Genomic DNA, 16,567 nt, shown 5'->3' with positions numbered 1-16,567 from the left:
CGCCGGGGTCCGCTTGTCCGCGCGGCCCGGCGCCTAGCAACTAGAGACGCCGTGCACGTACAGCCGCCGGCTCCCTAGCAACGCTAGACGCCGGGCACGCTGAGCCGCACGGACCCTAGCAGCGGGGACGCCACTGGCGGACCGCGTTCCCCGTTGCTAGGCTTTAGGAAATTAGATATTCACCTGCTCTCTGGCCGTGCAGCAAGGCAGCTGCACGGCATTTATTCTAATCAGCCTTTAGCAGCTGATTGGAGGACTCCTTGTTAAATACACTCCCAGGGCTTCTCACAGACGCCGGTAATAGCTTCCTGCATGCTGCCTTTGTTTGCTGAGAGTCTGTTTCCAGTCCTGCTGTATCCGGTCATTCCAGTCCTCAGAAGTCCGGTATTCGGGAGTTGTCATCTCATCCCAAGAGGTCGTTTGGTTCCCTGGAGTCCTGACTGATCACCGTTTTATATCCAGTGGTGTTCGTGAGTTGCGGCTCTGCCGTGTGTTGCGGCTCAGCCGCTTTACCTTTTATATTTTGTGTTTGGAGCATTTGCGGAGGGTTCCGCTTCCACAAGTCCTCTCTGGTACTCGGCGGTGCCGGGTAGGAGAATTGGACAAGTGGATATTTTGGTTGTCCTTTTCCCTGGCGGTTTCTCCGCACATATTATAGTTTTGAGTTTGCTTAGCCCCTGGCCTGGTTGTTTAGTTAGAGGGCCTCTTGTTATCACCCTGTCTCGGGTTTCCCTTTGTCTCTCATTAAGACCGGGGGGCATCGAAGTTGGGCAGACATAATCCGCCCTTCAAGCGCGGCTGCCAAGGGCTCAAGAAACCATAGTCTCGCAGGGGATTTCTGACAACACGGGTGAGACAACAGAGTTAGGGCGCCAGGGGCTATTTTCCTGTCCTGCTCCCTTCCCCAGCATTCCGTTCCAGTGCTCCGGTCCTTGCCATAAGATCTCCTCTGACCAGAGTGCTGGAATCATAACATTATTACCGGCCATACCAAAACTTAAAATTAAACGGGGTTTAATTTTTTCTCATTCAGTTTTGTGAGAGTTTATCGGCCTCATGAATCCAACAGGTTTAGGGCCAAATCCTGGTCAGCTCTTAGTCAGCCAGATTCAAGAACTTACTCAGATGGTTCAGGATCTTTCTCTTCGGGTGAAGTCGCAGGAAGATCTTTTGCGAGCTTCCCCAAGGGTAGTCCCTGAACCAAAGATGCATTTGCCTGACCGTTTTTCTGGTGATAGAAAAGAGTTTTTTAATTTTAAAGAATCCTGTAAACTTTATTTTCGTTTAAGACCGACTTCCTCGGGTACTGAATCTCAGCAGGTCGGGTTTATTATTTCTTTGCTCCAGGGGGATCCTCAGACCTGGGCATTTGGTTTAAGAGCAGAGGATCCGGCTTTGTTGTCAGTTGACGCCTTTTTTGAGTCTTTAGGGCTCTTGTATGATGACCCTGATAGAGAGGCGTCCGCTGAAAGTCAGTTGCGCGCTCTCAGACAGGGTAGAAATCCTGCGGAGGGTTATTGTACGGAGTTTCGCCGTTGGTCGAACGACTGTGGCTGGAATGACCCAGCCCTGCGCAGTCAGTTTCGCCTCGGCTTATCAGAGTCTATAAAAGACAGTCTCCTTCAGTACCCCGCTCCTGAGACTCTCGATAAACTCATGGAGCTTTCTATTAAGATTGATCGTCGTCTCAGAGAGCGGAGGGCTGAAAAAGGAGCACCTGTAAGGTCAAGTCCGTGTGTATATTCCATTCCTGAAGACGTAGAGGAGCCCATGCAGATGGGTCTCTCCCGGCTGTCTCCTGAAGAAAGAGCCAGAAGGCAAAATTCTGGTCTTTGTCTGTACTGTGGGGGTAAGGGACATTTTGCTCGTAATTGTCCGAACAAGTCGGGAAACGCTTTGACCAGGTGAATTGTGAGGGGGTTCACCTTGGTCTGCAGCTTATCTCCTCGAATAACTCCCTTTTAGTCCCAGTTAAAGTTTCCTTTGGCAGCCTCAGTTCTTCGGTGTCGGCTTTTGTTGACAGTGGAGCTGCAGGAAACTTTATGGATTTAACTTGGGCTAAGGCCTTAGGCATTCCTCAGTTACCTTTGGGTAGGTGTGTCACCATGCATGGCTTAGATGGGAGTCCGCTGTCTAATGGGATTATTTCTCTCCGTACACCCCCTGTACTACTTACAGTAGGAGCTCTACATTCCGAGAAAATCGAGTTCTTTCTTACACATTGCCCAGCAGTTCCAGTTGTTCTGGGTCACCCTTGGCTGGCCTTTCATAATCCCACCATTGCTTGGCGGTCGGGGGAGATTTCACATTGGGGTACTTTTTGTGATAAGGAATGTATCACGTTTCCAGTCAGAGTAGCAGCTATCATTCCAGAACTCATTCCGGTGGAATACCAGGAGTTTGCTGAAGTTTTCTCCAAAGGCAATGCGGACATTCTGCCTCCCCATCGGCCTTATGATTGTGCTATTGAGTTAATTCCTGGTGCCGCATTGCCAAAGGGAAGATTATATGCATTATCCGGGCCAGAAACTGCGGCTATGAATGATTATGTAAAGGAGAGCCTTGAGAAAGGATTTATTAGACCATCAAAATCTCCTTTAAGTGCAGGCTTCTTCTTTGTGGAGAAAAAGGATGGCTCGCTTAGACCTTGCATTGATTTTAGAGCCCTGAATAAGATCTCAGTTAAAAACACCTATCCTTTGCCGTTGATTTCTGTACTCTTTGATCAGTTACGTTCTGCTGTGATTTTTTCTAAAATTGACCTTAGAGGAGCGTACAACCTCATCCAAATTAAATCTGGAGATGAGTGGAAAACGGCCTTCAGTACTCAGTCGGGTCACTACGAATACCTGGTGATGCCGTTCGGCCTGTCCAATGCTCCGGCAGTTTTTCAAGACCTCATTAACGATGTGCTCCGTGACTTCCTAGGGAAATTCGTGGTCGTTTACTTAGACGACATCCTGATTTTTTCTGAATCAATGGAACAACATGTTACCCAGGTGCGTCTGGTTCTTCAAAAGTTACGTGAGAATCATTTATATGCCAAGCTGGAGAAGTGTGAGTTTCATGTCACGGAAGTATCTTTTTTAGGGTACATAATTTCCCCTCAGGGATTTTCCATGGAACCAAAGAAACTCCAGTCCATCCTTAGTTGGGCGCAACCCACCAATTTAAAAGCAATTCAGCGCTTTTTAGGGTTTGCGAATTATTATAGGAGGTTCATTCATTCTTTTTCTGACCTGGTTGCTCCCATTGTAGCTCTGACAAAGAAAGGAGCGGATCCTACCAACTGGTCGCGTGAAGCTGAGTTGTCCTTCTGGGCCTTGAAACAAGCCTTTGTCTCTGCTCCAGTCCTCAGACATCCTAATCCGGAATTGCCCTTTGTGGTGGAGGTTGATGCCTCGGAGGTTGGAGTGGGGACTATCCTTTCTCAAAAGGATCCGGAGTCTCTGGAGTTACATCCTTGTGCCTTTATGTCCAGGAAATTCTCCTCCGCTGAATCCAACTATGACGTTGGTAATCGGGAGTTACTGGCGGTAAAGTGGGCTTTCGAGGAGTGGAGGCATTGGCTGGAGGGAGCAAAACATACTATTTCGGTATTGACTGACCATAAGAACCTGCAATACATTGAATCGGCTAAGCGGCTTAATGCCCGGCAGGCACGTTGGGCATTATTTTTTACGCGTTTCAAATTTATAATCACTTTCAGGCCTGGTTCCAAGAATACTAAGGCTGATGCCCTGTCACGTAGCTTTCTTCCGGTTCACAATAACAATCCTGTTACCCCCATACTTCCATCTTCGGTCATCTGGGCGGGCCTCACACAAGATTTATTTACCCAGTTAAAACAGCTTCAACACCAAGCTCCTAGAATTACTCCTGCTGGTCGTCTTTACGTCCCTGAGTTTTTGAGAGCTACTGTTTTAACGGAATTCCATGATAACAAAGTTTCAGGGCATCCAGGGGTCTCTAAGACATTGGAGTTAGTCTCTCGCTCAGTATGGTGGCCTGGTCTTTCTAAAGACGTCAAGGAATTTGTTTATTCATGTCAGGTTTGTGCACAGCATAAGGTTCCCCGTTCCTTGCCCATCGGGCAACTTATGCCCTTAAATGTTCCTCTCAGGCCGTGGTCTCATATTTCCATGGATTTTGTGGTTGACCTTCCCCTTTCAGCCGGATTCCGAGTCATATGGGTGGTAGTGGACCGTTTTAGTAAAATGGCTCATTTTATTGCTCTTCCCCGATTGCCTTCTGCCCAAGGGTTGGCACTTTTGTTTCTCCGCCGTGTATTCAGGCTTCATGGGTTGCCTACTGATATTGTTTCTGATCTGGGTCCACAATTCATCGCACAATTCTGGAAATGTTTTTGTGCCTCATTGAAGATGAAATTGTCGTTAACATCCGGTTACCACCCACAATCCAACGGGCAAACCGAACGAGTTAACCAATCATTGAAACAATATTTGCGCTTGTATTCAGCCAAACTCCAGAATGATTGGTCCGAGTTTCTTCCGTTGGCTGAATTTGCTTACAATAATTCTTGTCATTCCTCCACTAAAACATTCTTTTCAGTTTTTGGTTTTCACCCCAGAGCTAATTTTTTTTTTCATCATTCCTCAGTCTCCTCGCTTACCTTAACCTCCCATCTCAGAGCCATTTGGAAAAAGGTGCACCTTGCTCTCAGAAAAGCGGCCTTTCGAGAGAAGAAATTTTCTGACAGGCTCCGACGTCCTTGCACTTTTAAGGTGGGAGATAGGGTGTGGTTGTCGACTCGCAACATCAGGCTTCGACAATCCTCGGCTAGACTGGGACCCAAATTTATTGGGCCATTTCTTATTATTAAAAGAGTCAACCCAGTTGCCTTTCGGCTACGTTTACCAAGATCTCTCAGGATTGGAAATACGTTTCATTGTTCCCTGTTGAAACAATAAGTTTCTTCCAGTAGGTTTCCTCGGAGGATTTCTCAGGGTAGATCTCCAGTGGATGTACAGGGACAGCAGGAGTTCTTGGTAGAGAAGGTTCTCGATTCCAAATTATCCCGGGGTCGGCTTTATTTTTTAGTTCACTGGAAAGGCTATGGTCCAGAGGAAAGGTCTTGGGTCCTGGATAAGGATTTTCATGCCCCTAGGCTCAAGAGGGCATTTTTTCGGGAATTTCCTCAGAAACCTGGCTTTAGGGGTTCCTTGACCCCTCCTCAAGGGGGGGGGGGGTACTGTTAGGCGCCGGGGTCCGCTTGTCCGCCCGGCGCCTAGCAACTAGAGACGCCGTGCACGTACAGCCGCCGGCTCCCTAGCAACGCTAGACGCCGGGCGCGCTGAGCCGCACGGACCCTAGCAACGGGGACGCCACTGGCGGACCGCGTTCCCCGTTGCTAGGCTTTAGGAAATTAGATATTCACCTGCTCTCTGGCCGTGCAGCAAGGCAGCTGCACGGCATTTATTCTAATCAGCCATTAGCAGCTGATTGGAGGACTCCTTGTTAAATACACTCCCAGGGCTTCTCACAGATGCCGGTAATAGCTTCCTGCATGCTGCCTTTGTTTGCTGAGAGTCTGTTTCCAGTCCTGCTGTATCCGGTCATTCCAGTCCTCAGAAGTCCGGTATTCGGGAGTTGTCATCTCATCCCAAGAGGTCGTTTGGTTCCCTGGAGTCCTGACTGATCACCATTTTATATCCAGTGGTGTTCGTGAGTTGCGGCTCTGCCGTGTGTTGCGGCTCAGCCGCTTTACCTTTTATATTTTGTGTTTGGAGCATTTGCGGAGGGTTCCGCTTCCACAAGTCCTCTCTGGTACTCGGCGGTGCCGGGTAGGAGAATTGGACAAGTGGATATTTTGGTTGTCCTTTTCCCTGGCGGTTTCTCCGCACATATTATAGTTTTGAGTTTGCTTAGCCCCTGGCCTGGTTGTTTAGTTAGAGAGCCTCTAGTTATCACCCTGTCTCGGGTTTCCCTTTGTCTCTCATTAAGACCGGGGGGCATCGAAGTTGGGCAGACATAATCCGCCCTTCAAACGCGGCTGCCAAGGGCTCAAGAAACCATAGTCTCGCAGGGGATTTCTGACAACACGGGTGAGACAACAGAGTTAGGGCGCCAGGGGCTATTTTCCTGTCCTGCTCCCTTCCCCAGCATTCCGTTCCAGTGCTCCGGTCCTTGCCATAAGATCTCCTCTGACCAGAGTGCTGGAATCATAACACTTATATTATGTCCAAATTAAAGTGCTTATTGTGACCTTATTCTCAGTAAAGAGTCCCGAACAATATGCAGTCCTTTTTAGGAACAATTGATGATGCTTGCTGTTTAAATCCAGCTGTAAGTGTTTTTCACATACTCATAGAGATCTCCTTATGTGTCAGATAGGAGCCGGCTTTCCACTCCCGTTAATTAATGCCGCTGAGCGGCCAGGTGCTTTGGATACTTATACTTTAGTATCTATTTCAACTGACTTTTTTCGTCCACTCTCACTGTGCTAGATAGGGCCACATTTGCAAGATTGTCCACTTTACTCACAGCCAGGAGTGGATCCGTTTAGTATCCGTGGACGGCCCCCGTTGTCCGTCACAGCCACAGTCGAGAGAGGCACCTTCCTTGGTTGCGGGGTGCACCGGAGGATCTCTAGAGACGGTTAACATCCACACACGGACAGTAGCACCAAAGGATATTGCTCAACCGGAATCCGCTGGTAGTAGGAAGGACATCAGTATGGAATAAGCCCCAGTCCTTACGCGTTTCTCCGCAACTATGGCTGTGACTGACAACGGGGGCCGTCCACGGATACTAAACGGATCCACTCCTGGCTGTGAGTAAAGTGGATTAACGGGAGTGGAAAGCCGGCTCCTATCTGACACATAAGGAGATCTCTATGAGTATGTGAAAAACAATTACAGCTGGATTTAAACAGCAAGCATCATCAATTGTTCCTAAAAAGGACTGCATATTGTTCGGGACTCTTTACTGAGAATAAGGTCACAATAAGCACTTTAATTTGGACATAATATAAGCATCCGGTTAAACTCAATCCGCTGCAGCAGGGGGAATTTTTTAATTAATTATTTATTTTTATGTGTACATGTGTTTATTTTATTGTGTTATATATGTAATAAATTTGATATATTTAGCTACAAGCGCTCTCTGATAATATATTATCATCCTTTGTGCTTATAAAAGCAATATCAAAGGAACTCCTGCGGGACAGCATCTGCTGCATAACGTCCCTGTTGTCGCGCCACGGTTGGATTCTGAACTTTCAGAAATCTCACCTGGTGCCGACCCAACGCCTCACGTTCTTGGGGATGGTCTTGGACACTGTGGCTCAAAAAGTCTTTCTTCCTGCAGACAAGGTGAAGGCGCTTCAGGAATTGGTTCGAGCGGTTCTCTAACCACACAGGGTCTTGGTACATCTTTGCACCCGTCTGTTGGGAAAGATGGTGGCCTCCTTCGACGCCATTCCATTTGGCATGTTTCATGCAAGGACCGTCCAACTGGACTTCCTGAAAAAGTGGTCGGGTTTGCATTTGCAGATGCATGGTGTCATTCGTCTGTCACCGCAGGCCAGGATATCTCTTCTGTGGTGGTTACAGCCCTCCAACATTTTGGCAGGGAGGAGCTTCAGGTTCCAGGACTGGATTCTCGTGACCACGGACGCCAGATTTCGGGGTTGGGACGCGGTTACCCAAGGGGCACCGTTCCAGGGCAGGTGGTCCGACCTCGAGGCCTGCCTTCTGATAAACATACTGGAACTCAGAGCGATATACAGTGCATTGCTGCAGGGAGCTCATCTGCTCCGAGGTCAAGCCATTCAAGTCCAGTCAGACAATGCCACGGCCGTGGCATATGTCAATTGACAAGGAGGAACAAAGAGCAGGGCCTGCATGCGGGAAGTATCCAAGATTCTCCTTTTGGGTCTAAAGGAATGCAAGGGCGGTGTCAGCCATTTTCATTCCAGGAGTGGACATCTGGGAAGCAGACTTCCTAAGTCGTCATGACCTCCACCCAGGAGAGTGGAGTCTTCATCCACAAATGTTCTGGATGATAATAGATGTGTGGGGGCGTCGGCAGATTGCTTTGATGTCTTTTCGGCTCAACAACCAGCTTCCCTGCTAGTGTTCCAGGATGAGGGATACTCTAGCAGCGGCTGTGGATGCGCTGACGACACCGTGGGCTTACCAGCTGGTGTACCTGTTTCCTCCGATTTCTTTACTCCCCAGGATCCTAAAAAGAATCAGAAGAGAGGCGGTACAGGCAATTCTCATTGTCCCCGACTGGCCTTGAAGAGTCGGGTACGTGGATCTTCTGGCCATGGCAATAGAGTAACCCTGGGCCCTTTCACTACAGGAGGATCTTCAACAAGGGCCATTCGTCTACCCGGACTCACAGCGGCTTCGTTTAACGGCATTGCGGTTTAGCGAAACATTTGAGCTAAGAATGATATTCCGGATAAGGTCATTGCCGCCATGGTTCAGGCCAGGAAGTCAGTCACGTCAAAGCATTATCACCATATCTGGAAACAATACGTCTCCTAGTGTGAAGGTCGAGAGTGTCCAGCTTCAGAATTCAATCTGGGGCACTTCCTATAAGCTGGCGTGGATATGGGCCTATGGTTGGGCTCCATGAAGGTTCAGATTTTGATGACCAATAAGGGGAAAGGGGGAATATCTTCTGCACAAGTCGAAAATCAATTAGTATTCTTAAGTATGATTGATGCCCTATTAATACATGTATTGTAATTTCGATTCACAAGCATATGTTGGGGGTGCTGCCATAGACAATAAGATTGAGGACACAAAAGAAGATAGAGAAGATTGTCTCTTTGTTGGCGCACGGTAAGAAGAAAAGATTAAACTAAAATATATCTTTTAATGTCAATCAATTAAAATGATGTGAAATATATATGGAAATTATCAAATAAAAGATACTGGGGTATATTTACTAAAATTCGTATTTTTCCGTTTGAGGTCAAAGTTCAATCACGATTGACATCGAAAGTGTAAAATTGCAACTTTTTGAATTTAGTACGACTAATTTACTAAGCTGTCGTATTCTGCATTTTCGGTTTTACCGATGTCGATGTCATTCGTTTTTTTTAGGCAGTGTTTTACGTGAGTGACTTGTAAAACACTGCCGACTTTAATACAATGAATCTCGGCCGGATCTGAGAGATCCGTGCTGGGCTTCATTGTGCACCTTTGTTAAAAATTAAATCAGTGTTAAATTTTAAAAAAAAATTGCGTGGGGTCCCCCCTCCTAAGCATAACCAGCCTCGGGCTCTTTGAGCCGGTTCTGGTTGCAAAAATATGGGGGGAAAAATGATAGGGGTTCCCCCATATTTAAACAACCAGCACCGGGCTCTGCGCCTGGTCCTGGTTCCAAAAATACGGGGGACAAAAAGCGCAGGGGTCCCCCGTATTTCTGAAACCAGCACCGGGCTCCACTAGCCAGAAACATAATGCCACAGCCGGGGGACACTTTTATATAGGTCCCGACGGCCCTGGCATTACATAACCAACTAGTGACCCCTGGCCGGGGTACCCTGGAGGAGTGGGGACCCCTTCAATCAAGGGGTCCCCCCCTCCAGCCTCCCAAGGACCAGGGGTGAAGCCCGAGGCTGTCCCCCCCCCCCCCCCCCCCCCATCCAAGGGCTGCGGATGGGAGGCTGATAGCCTTGTTGTCAAAAAATGAATATTGTTTTTAGTAGCATTACTACAAGTCCCAGCAAGCCTCCCCCGCAAGCTGGTACTTGGAGAACCACAAGTACCAGCATGCGGAGGAACACCGGGCCCGCTGGTACCTGTAGTACTACTACTAAAAAAATACCCCAATAAAAACATAAGACACACACCTTGAAAGTAAAACTTTAATGCATACATCCACACCTCCATATACACATACTTACCTATGTTCACACGAGGGTCGGTCCTCTTCTCCATGTAGAATCCATGGTGTACTTGTTGAAAAAAATTATACTCACAAAATCCAGTGTAGAAGGCTCTTCTTGTAATCCAGGTACTTGGCTAAAAAAAAAAAACGGATACCCGACCTCGCACTGAAAGGGGCCCCATGTTTTCACATGGGACCCCTTTCCCCGAATGCCAGAAACCCCCTCTGACTTATGTCTAAGAGGGTTCCATCAGCCAATCAGGGAGCGCCACATTGTGGCACCCTCCTGATTGGCTGTGTGCTCCTGTAGTGTATGACAGGCAGCACCCGGCAATGTTACAATGTAGCGCCTATGCGCTCCATTATAACCAATAGTGGGAACTTTGTGGTCAGCGGTGAGGTTACTTTCGGTCAACCGCTGACCACAAAGTTCCCACCATTGGTTATAATGGAGCGCATAGGCGCTACATTGTAACATTGCCGGGTGCTGCCTGTCATACACTGCAGGAGCACACAGCCAATCAGGAGGGTGCCACAACTGATTGGCTGATGGAACCCTCTTAGACATAAGTCAGAGGGGGTTTCTGGCATTCGGGAAAGGGGTCCCATGTGAAAATATGGGGCCCCTTTCAGTGCGAGGTCGGGTATCCGTTTTGTTTTTTTAGCCAAGTACCTGGATTACAAGAAGAGCCTTCTACACTGGATTTTGTGAGTATAATTTTTTCAACAGGTACACCATGGATTCTACATGGAGAAGAGGACCGACCCTCGTGTGAACATAGGTAAGTATGTGTATATGGAGGTGTGGATGTATGCATTAAAGTTTTACTTTCGAGGTGTGTGTCTTATGTTTTTATTGGGGTATTTTTTTAGTAGTAGTACTACTACAGGTACCAGCGGGCCCGGAGTTCCTCCGCATGCTGGTACTTGTGGTTCTCCAAGTACCAGCTTGCGGGGAGGCTTGCTGGGACTTGTAGTACTGCTACTAAAAACAATATAAATTTTTTGACAACAAGGCTATCAGCCTCCCATCCGCAGCCCTTGGTTGGGGGGGGGGGGGGGGGGGACAGCCTCGGGCTTCACCCCTGGTCCTTGGGTGGCTGGAGGGGGGGAGCCCCTTGATTGAAGGGGTCCCCACTCCTCCAGGGTACCCCGGCCAGGGGTGACTAGTTGGTTATGTAATGCCAGGGCCGCCGGGACCTATATAAAAGTGTCCCCCGGCTGTGGCATTATGTATCTGGCTAGTGGAGCCCGGTGCTGGTTTCAGAAATACGGGGGACCCCTACGCTTTTTGTCCCCCGTATTTTTGGAACCAGGCGCAGAGCCCGGTGCTGGTTTTTTAAATATGGGGGAACCCCTGACATTTTTTCCCCATATTTTTGCAACCAGGACCGGCTCAAAGAGCCCGAGGCTGGTTTTGCTTAGGAGGGGGGACACCACGCGTTTTTTTTTTAAAAAAATAACACTTTCCCATCCCCTTCCCACTGATAAACATGCATGGATCTCATGGATCCGTGCATGCCTATCCAAACACGGGATAAAAAAGCAGGTGTGTTTTTTTTTTTTTTAGCACTTTTTCACGAATTGTATTTCAGCACGGCAGTGTTTGGCTATTGTCGGCAGTGTTTGTGATTTGCACTTTTTAGTAAATTACCGATTTCTACCAAATTGCAGGCGTATTTGACCGATGGTGTATTGATTCGTAATTTTTTCCTAGGACTTCCAAAATATTACGAATGCCCTCATCACTGCCGAGATTTTTGCTTAGTAAATAACCGACATGACACTTTGAAGAAAAAACGTCACCTCGGTCAAAATCGGGACCTTAGTAAATATACCCCACTGTGTCAATTAAAAAGTGTTCACTGTGTGTAATTTGTTATATTCCCATATGTGGTAATATTAGTGTTTGTAGAACCAGGACCACTGTGATAATCTCACTATTCCTTTTTAATATAAGGGTAAACTTTGAGAACTATGGCTATACACTCAGGGTCCGACAAGTTACTGCAATTCTCAAAATCCTCTATTTGCCTTTGAGGTATATATCGTGTCTTGTCCTTAATTCCCTATTGACATAACAAATAATTTGATTGTCTATTTAAATATCTGGATATGACCCTGGCATAAATTACCATTCGTCAGTGGCATTTAATACCCCTGCCTATGTTGCTATAATAATTTATATACATATATGGCAGCAGAGCACATTTCCTACAGGAGCTGTTGTTACAAGGCTTATTAAGAAGAGCCACACTGTGACATATTAAACCTTACAATGTTGCGGTTTTGTTACCTAATGCCGCAACACTGTAACAGCCCATACAGCTGGGTCTTTTTCCTTTTATAAATGAGCTTATGGGTGAAATAGAGCAATGTGTAATATAGAAACGGCTCTTAAAGTCGCATCCTGTCTCGTGTGGTTAATTGTTACAATTCCTGCTGGTCAATCACAGCCTAATTAGTACAATATATTTATGCCAAATGTTATATTGTGGCACAGGGATTCATATCATATTCATACCTTGTACGCTGGGCCTTATTAGATGTTATGCGGCACAATAATTAAGAGAAAGCACCCGTGGATAGTTTCTTATATGTGTATAGATATCTTGCACACTGAACCTTACTAGATCTTACGCGGTGCAATAATGATCTGCAGTTACAAACAACTCCGTACTATGCACGTGCGCTTGTGTGAATTCATGCAGCATACGGCATATGTGCTGAAATCCATGAACTGGGCAATACTGAACGTAGCACAGCTTGCCACACGGGGGATATAACTACGTTTGTTAGCCAATATATAAATTAGCTTCTTATTTCATACCTCTTAAGATAAAAGTTACACATGGAGCCAATCACATTAATCAGATTAAGGCAGTGTGTTATACACAGGGAATACACATGCGAATATCACCACATATACATATACAATAGTGGCCTTGCGTGTATTCTCTCTGTGGTAGGCCCTTGTAATCCTATGAAGCTGACCAATACAGTACAACGGTGACATTTATTGTAGAAATTTGCGGTATGGGATACAATTATATTTATTATCTGCTGCCCTGTTTAAACTAGCCTGGTAGCAGCATCTGATTACATGCCTCAGAAATTGCTCGGGACAGGACTTACACACGTAGTTTATTGTATGGAGCTGATCATTTCGGTATAATAGCGACATCCACTGAAGGCGATGAGGTGGCTAACCCAGTGGTATGGAATATGATATGAATCCCTGTGCCACAATATAACATGTGGCATAAATATATTGTACTAATTAGGCTGTGATTGACCAGCAGGAATTGTAACAATTAACCACACGAGACAGGATGCGACTTTAAGAGCCGTTTCTATATTACACATTGCTCTATTTCACCCATAAGCTCATTTATAAAAGGAAAAAGACCCAGCTGTATGGGCTGTTACAGTGTTGCGGCATCTGGTAACAAAACCGCAACATTGTAAGGTTTAATATGTCACAGTGTGGCTCTTCTTAATAAGCCTTGTAACAACAGCTCCTGTAGGAAATGTGCTCTGCTGCCATATATGTATATAAATTATTATAGCAACATAGGCAGGGGTATTAAATGCCACTGACGAATGGTAACTTATGCCAGGGTCATATCCAGATATTTAAATAGACAATCAAATTATTTGTTATGTCAATAGGGAATTAAGGACAAGACACGATATATACCTCAAAGGCAAATAATATTGAGGATTTTGAGAATTGCAGTAACTTGTCGGACCCTGAGTGTATAGCCATAGTTCTCAAAGTTTACTCTTATATTAAAGGGAATAGTGAGATTATCACATAGTGGTCCTGGTTCTACAAACACTAATATTACCACATATGGGAATATAACAAATTACACACAGTGAACACTTTTTAATTGATACAGTATCTTTTATTTGAAAATATCTTTCCATATATATTTCACATCATTTTAATTGATTGACATTTAAAAGTTATACTTTAGTTTAATTAATCTTTTCTTCTTACCGTGCGCCAACAAAGAGACAATCTTCTCTATCTTCTTTTAGGTTCAGATATTTGCCTTCCAGAAGAAATTGGCGGCTTTACCTGAGGTATAGACGTTCCTGCAGGGTGTCCTGCATATTCAGCCTCACTTTGTGCCGCCCACGGCTCCTTGGGAATTCAATGTGGTTCTGAACTTCCTACAGTCCTCTTGGTTTGAACCTCTGATGTCAGCAGAAGAAAAATTTGTCACGGGGAAGATGGTGATGCTCTTGGCCTTGGCTTCCGCTAGGCGGGTTTCAGAACCTGGGTGCCTTGTCCTGTAGGAGTCCCTACCTGGTCTTTCATGCGGACAGGGCAGAGCTCAGGCGTCGTCAGCAGTTTCTGCCATAGGTGGTCTCTGCGTTCTACCTTAATCAGCCTATTGTGGTTCCCACTGCCTCTCTTACTGAGTCCTTGGATGTGCTTCGAGCACTGAGGATTTACGTCAAGAGGTTTGCGACTGTCCGAAAATCGGATTCCTGTGCTGGTTCGTTACTCTCACCACTCGTGTCTTGTCATGTTTCCTCCTCTCAAGTATGTCCTTCTCCTTCAGGCACAGTTTTCCTAGACTGAGCTGTGAGGGAGGACATAGAGGGGAGGAGCCAGAACATCCTGTTTGAAGAAATGTAAAGCTCACTGGCTCCTTTGGACCCCATCTATATCCCATCGTAATAAGTGTCCCCAGTATCCCTTATGGACTACGAGAAAAGGATTTACCAGTAAGTAAATAAAATCCTCTCTTCATTCCTATTTTTATTTTCTATGGATATGTTTAACAGCATGGGATGTTGGTGGACTTATATGGTGAGGTATGATGGCAATGGGGCTTGGTATTGTAGGGCCACAAATATGACACAGCAGGCAAATACTTGACAGATACAACTTCCTATGTTTTCTTATAGACTGCACAGAGGGATAACCATATTCCCTGTGCTAGGCATACAAATTGAGGTTGGCATACCTTTTAATAATTTATCAAAGCACATAATATTAATCTTCTAGGAAACAAAGATTTCACTTGTTTGGCTCTGGCTGTATGATGCAATTTAGGAATCTGATTAACAGATTTACCGCCATGTGTAACAATGCATACAGGCAGTTTTAGTTTGAAATTAGCGTCTGAACAACAGTCCATTCAAATCTTGGTCATTTAGAAGTTATATTATTTTGTAATTTATCAACATTAACAAATTGTATTGACTCTGATAAACAGTGCTTTTAATTTTGTGGTGGTATTTTTTTCTTGTACTTTTTTTTTTTTTTTTAAATCCTTTATTTTCTTTTTTAACTGCAATTTGTGTTTGGAAATCTACAGATACTATCTCCCCCCAACCTTTTAATACTAGTAGTGAATCTAAAATGTCCGTTTGTCCTAGGTGAGTGCAAATGGAAACGTCTTGCGCAGTGAGATAGTAGGCTCCATCAAAATGAGGGTGTTTCTCTCTGGAATGCCAGAACTGCGCCTTGGGTTAAATGACAAAGTTCTTTTTGAAAATACAGGACGTAAGTAAATAATAAACCAGGGTGAAAAAAAGACACATTATTGATCATCATTGTAGATGAGCATCTCATTCAATAAATACAGGTCTTTTCTACTCTGTTTCATGGGGTTCATAATGCTTATGTGGAGTAACAATAGCATCTGGACACAATGGCAGATGTATTAACCCGATGAAGGGATAAAGAAGTGATAAACGCACCAGGCAATCATTACAGATTTGAAAAATGACAGGACCTGGCTGGTGTGTTATCACCTTGCACTTACTGTATCACTGCTTTATCCCTTCTTCAGGCTTAATACATCTGCCCCAATATTCCTTGTCCCAGACTGAAGCAATCGCTTCTTGAAACCCCTCTGCTCTCATGTAATGATCCAGTCTTGAGAAGTTTCTCAAACTGTGTTCTGTTAGTACACTCCTCTATCTTTCTGATTAGCATAGTCAGCAAAGTTAGCAGGTACAATGTCCTGTAACTCCTATCTTCTGAAGGCCTTCTCAGCAAAACCGTTCCTTACCAAGGACATTTGAAAAATCACCCTATCCTAACAGGCTTGGACTCTAAGGGCGGTATTCAAATGATATGTCGCGCCCAATCTCCTTTCTAAGGTGATCCCCGTTATCGCACATATTGCGCCCATAGTAATTTGGTTTAGCTGCGTAAAGAGTTAGGCACCCTTGCTACCCCAAGGGTAGTGAGCTGGAATTATACCACACCCATCAGAAGAAACAGTGCGGAAGGCGGTGAAAATAATTGAATACCGCCCTAAGATTTCCTTGTGCCCTGACTTAATTTCCACCATGCAGCAGGAAGCAGGGGATTTGGTGCCAGGGCCCCCAACATTATATATTTTTTATTTTTTTTAATTAGACAAAGAAACCTGTTACAGACATAATGGAGCTGCTTACATATAAAAATACTGTTATTTAGTCAAATTTGTTTTTAGCCACTAAATACAAGCTTCGTTCATTAACTTTTCTAATATTATTAATGAAACCACCAGTGGTGCTCACCAAAACACCAAATAGAATCCATTGCACAGAAGTAAGCAAATGCTCCCTGCTTAATCTTCTTACACTGCATCTTACTGCTGTGTTTCTGCATGGCACTGTGACTGTGATGAGAGGATTCCTTGCCTGCTGTGTGTTTTCTGTAAGAATGGCCTTTTAGGGATGT

The 16,567-nt window shown here is 45.4% G+C and overlaps 1 protein-coding gene across 2 annotated transcripts in view; it reads left to right on the top strand.

Moving 5' to 3' along the window:
• AP1M1 (adaptor related protein complex 1 subunit mu 1) overlaps positions 1 to 16,567 on the top strand; it is a 328,968-nt gene that overhangs the window by 227,775 nt on the left and 84,626 nt on the right. For both annotated transcript variants that reach the window (XM_063914754.1, XM_063914755.1), the window contains exon 6: positions 15,271 to 15,397. In XM_063914754.1, the coding sequence (XP_063770824.1) occupies positions 15,271 to 15,397 (127 nt within the window). The remainder of the gene's footprint in view (positions 1 to 15,270; positions 15,398 to 16,567) is intronic.

This window comes from Pseudophryne corroboree, chromosome 1, assembly GCF_028390025.1.
Source record: "Pseudophryne corroboree isolate aPseCor3 chromosome 1, aPseCor3.hap2, whole genome shotgun sequence".
Lineage (NCBI taxonomy): Eukaryota > Metazoa > Chordata > Amphibia > Anura > Myobatrachidae > Pseudophryne > Pseudophryne corroboree.
The sequence above is the reverse complement of the archived record's forward strand: the minus strand, read 5'-3'. Positions and strand labels throughout refer to the sequence as shown.